Raw genomic sequence first — 4,634 nt, forward strand, 5'->3', positions numbered from 1 at the left:
TGGTGGGTTATAAACTAATTTTATGTTATTCAAATTATCAAGTCTTTCGTCGCCAAATATCTTGTTTTTGAAACTAGTTTTAGAATAAAAACCCAACAATTGGTATCAAGAGCAACCTTGCAAGTTTGGTTAGATTTTTGTTGAGTTTTGGAAATTTTGGTCTTTGGATAATACGGATAACTTGGTTTTACATAAAAACAAATTCATACATATTTTCTATGACAACTTTATAATTGTTATTTTATGTGACAAAAGTTATCATGCATCTTTTATCATTTAAAGTTGTCATAGAAAAACAAAGATTGTTTAATGTGTATGTTGATATGTATGATGTGCATAAACTAGCCAAGGACCAATGTATTTGTGGTGTTGTTGTGTTTGTTGTTTTATAAAAATGGTTGTGATAATTTGTTTATTCATATGGTATATAATAAATTAAACATGTTAGTTTTTTGGTTTATTTTTGTAAATAATAGCTTAGTTGTTAGAAATAATTTATTTGTATAAAAATGTAACAAGAAATGAAGTTGGAGCCATTTTTTGAAGACCAAAGAGCAATTTTCGAGTTTAAGAGCATGCTATAAGTTGGTAACAGTTTCTGAAAAGTGTCACTAATGTTGTTTACAAAGGGTTGTTGGAATTTTAGCAACAGTTACTGAAATACTGCTATAAAGAAGCTTTTCCAATCTCTTGCAAACAAATGGTGTTTTCTGAAGTGGAAGCTTCTACAACAACATTACAAGAATATTTTTGCTCTCTTAAAATGTCCCTTTAGCAAAGGACTTGCATTTTTTGTGTTGGCTCACAAAAAATGTCATTAGTTGGTTTTGTTTATGCATGTTTTTGTTGTTTATTTTATGCAATTATTATGTGTGCTTGATAAATTATTTTTTCACATGCTAAACTAATTTTTCGAAAAAATAAACGTTACATAGAGTTTAGTTTTCAAAATTCAAAATGTGGACATAAGATGTAACAAGTTATTATTTTAAAGTAAAATCCGGTTTTATAAAAACGTTAATAACGTCAAATTTTGAAATACTCAAATATAAGTTTTAAAATGGTGATTTTTATAACTTATACAAACTCGATATATATAAGTAATAAAAGCAAGTCTTATTAAAGATATAAAAGGTTCAAATGCACTCAAAGTTAATACCGGTTATTAAAATTGAATCGCATCAAATTATATAAAAACTAGTTTTTTTATCGAACCTTTTAAAGTGATTTTCTTTTGAAAATTGGTACCATGGTTTATTATATACATGTAATAACCATGATATCATATGTTTATAAAACTAGAATTATAAACCATATAAAATACCCTTTTACAAACCTCAAATCTATGTAATCCACTTTGTAGAACACTCGCATATCTCTTGTATGCAGTAGTTGGATAAAGGTCACCTAACCACTTAGTGTTATCTTTTGATGGCCTGAGTGTCTTCGCGATTTCTATAACCAAATTATAGGCCGATTACACAAGTTTTTCAAATTGGATGATTTGATCGGAAATCTTTTGTGATAAAGGATACCTAAGCAAGAGAGATTCGAGGCATAGATGGAATCAAACATGCCTAATTAAATTTGTTATTAGTGATCCCATAAATTTCGGAATTATAAAATAAGATATAATTGATAATCGATATACGTCGGGTTGAATTCAAATGGGTAGGATAAAGGATAGCTAACCATTTATTTGTTTTGCAAATTGGATCTTAGACTTTGATCATTAATGTTTTTGGATATTAAAAGGGTATTAATTATGCAAAAGATTGTGCTATGGAATGTCGTTCCATAGCTACATTGCTACCACTTTTCTACGGAATTAATATTCGGTAGCGAACATGAGAATTGCTACGGAAATTGTTACCGACTTGAAATTCGTTGATAATATTGCTACCAATATTGCTATGGAAAAGCCATTTGTGACAATTTTGCAACGAAAACTGTTACGAAAATACTTTCTGATGTAATTCTGCTACGAAATTAAATATTATGGTTAATCTGCAACGGAAATTTTCAACAGAAAAAAAAACCATCGTTGCTTCGCTACAGGAGTAGCATTCATAGCTATTTTTACCTACAGAATTGTGCTACGAAATTATATTTCCGTTGGTTGTTTGCAATGGAAAAAAAACCTTGCCAAGTTATATTCGGTAGATATTACTCAATATTTCAAAACATAACATATATAAAATAATTACCCAAATTATATACATAATTATAGACTTTAAAAAATATAGAAACATTATTATACTTATTAACATAAAATAACAAACTCAACAAACTACAATTGTATAAAAAGTTCATCCATTGTCATTAAAGTAACATACACTAAATTAACATATATGTCAAAATTGATAATTATAACACAACCATTTAATTTTAATAACATAATATAAACACTATTATATATATATATATATATATATATATATATATATATATATATATATATATATATATATATATATATATATATATATATATTAAAGCTTGACCAAGTTAAGAATAGTAAACTTTTGTTGACTTTCATTTTGCCACATGACTTTTCAAACTTTTACACTTTTACTCCCTTAGTAAAATTTTGTTGACCTTCATTTTGCCACATTACTTTCCAAAGTTTTACACTTTTAGTCCCTTATTAGCTAACTTCTAAAAATATGATATTCCTATGACTTCTGATCATGTAACAACATAAAAGTTTACTAATCAAGTAACAACATCAACTAACTACTTATCAACTAACTTACTTTACATTCATATATTAAAACAAAAGTGTCTACATAACATTAGTTGTCATAATATGAAAGCATCAACAAACTAATCATAAATGATCCCAAACTCCCTAGCAAACCTAATGAAACAAGCCTCCCACACACAAATTTCACACCTGAACACCCATTTGTTTCCATACACAAAAGCCTCTGACACACTAATCATAGAACAATGCATTACACAAGTTCTATAGAAGCCATGGAAATCTACGACTTCTGATCAAGCAACAACATAACAATTTACTAGTCAAGTAACAACATTACGTAACTACTTATCAACTAACTTACTTTACATTCATATATTAAACCAAAAGAGTCTATATATCATTAATCGTCCTAATATGAAAGGATCAACAAACTAGTCATAAATGATCCCAAACTCCCTAGCAAACATAATGAAACAAGACTCCCACAAAAAAAATTCATAGCTAAACACCCATTTGTATCCATACACAAAAGCCTCTGAAACACTAATCACAAAATATGCATTACACAAGTTCTGTAGAAGCCATGAAAGTTTACATGTTTTCTCTCGGCCCTATTCAAGTGGAGATGAACCTTCGAATAAGATTCTAAGTACCTTTTGTTCTACTGTAGGCATCGTTCAATAAGTCCAAAGCTTCTTGCTTCCTCTGTCTACCTTCTGCCATCATCATCATTCCCATGATAAATGTTGCATCCAAATGTCCCAATGTAGATGCTACTTCAACCATCGTTTTCCCTTCATCATCTTCCATGAAAAATAACTTCATCTGGAAAAAAAACACAATTTCTAGTTAAACTAATGCAAAAGAAGAAACAAATTAATACTATGCAGATAACAGAGTACCAATCCATCCCTAAACAGAATATTTGGGTTTCTCAACTCTTTGCATTTGTTGACGAGTGCATATTTCTCATTAGACCAACGACAAAAACGTAATTCATCTATCTCCATTTGTTTGTATATTTCTTCCGTTTTTCCTACCTCGTTCAAGATTCTGCAACTAAAAACGAAACACAATATTGACCCCTAACTGTAAGCACAAATCAAATATACACATGTAATAGAAGGATTGAAGACGAAACTTACATAACCTTCATCTTGAAAGCGTCGAATGCTGGAATTTTTCCCACCTCGACTATTATCTTCCCGGTCACTTCTAATGGCAAGTTAGTTAGCGTTTTTCTTTTCTTTCTTGGTTGCATATTCGAATAAGTACTGGGTTCCATAAAAAATTTCCTCGACTAAGATAACGATTCTCTAAAATCGATTTTAAGGTTTTTTTTAAGGTCGGAATTTTGATGTTGGGGTTGATTGCAAGTGACTGAAATAAGCCTGAAGAACTGAGAAGACGTGATTTGTCGAAAAAAATATGGCGCCTAGAAGATGTTGACTATAAAATGACCTAATTTCCCTCATACATACAATGCCTCATATTTGATTAGTAAGGGTAGTTTTGTAAAAATTCAAAATTAAAAAAAATCAACCTATTTGAAAACACAACCAACACAATTGATATATGCCCTTTTAATCATGGTAAAAATGTTATGGTTTAGGGTTTAAGAGTAATGGCACTAAGTCAAATGGTTTAGGGTTTAAGGGTAATGGCTTTAAGTCATATGGGATATGGTTTAAGGGTAATGGCATCAACCCAATGCACACGACCCATGACCCATTTGTCATCCATTGGTCTTAACGTGACACTATAAGCCACTACCACCCAACACACACGACCCATGACCCATTTGCCATCCAGTGGTCTTAACATGACACTATAACCCACTACCACCCAATGCACACGACCCATGATCCATTTATCATCCATTGGTCTTAAGATGACACTATAACCCACTACCACCCAATGCACACGA

The 4,634-nt window shown here is 30.5% G+C and overlaps 1 protein-coding gene across 1 annotated transcript; it reads right to left on the reverse strand.

The window, feature by feature from the left end:
- Nucleotides 1–3,352: 3,352 nt before the first annotated feature.
- LOC145122127 (putative F-box protein At1g67623) lies at nucleotides 3,353–3,968 on the reverse strand. The gene is made up of 3 exons (XM_079057788.1): nucleotides 3,853–3,968; nucleotides 3,610–3,766; nucleotides 3,353–3,532 (listed from the first exon to the last, which is right to left on the reverse strand). The coding sequence occupies exons 1-3, from the start codon at nucleotides 3,966–3,968 to the stop codon at nucleotides 3,353–3,355; spliced, it is 453 nt and encodes a 150-aa protein (XP_078913914.1).
- Between the last annotated feature and the right edge of the window lie 666 nt (nucleotides 3,969–4,634).

The sequence above is a fragment of the Lactuca virosa genome, chromosome 1 (assembly GCF_052849685.1).
Source record: "Lactuca virosa cultivar CGN04683 chromosome 1, Lactuca_virosa_CGN04683_v6, whole genome shotgun sequence".
NCBI lineage: Eukaryota > Viridiplantae > Streptophyta > Magnoliopsida > Asterales > Asteraceae > Lactuca > Lactuca virosa.

Excerpts from the sequence above, each read along its gene's own strand:
- LOC145122127 (XM_079057788.1), bottom strand. The coding sequence starts at position 3,968 with ATGCAACCAAGAAAGAAAAGAAAAACGCTAACTAACTTGCCATTAGAA. Across the intron at positions 3,767-3,852 it reads GCTTTCAAGATGAAGGTTAT|TTGCAGAATCTTGAACGAGG; the intron begins GTAAGTTTCGTC and ends TTTCGTTTTTAG. Across the intron at positions 3,533-3,609 it reads TTCTGTTTAGGGATGGATTG|ATGAAGTTATTTTTCATGGA; the intron begins GTACTCTGTTAT and ends TTTTTTTTCCAG.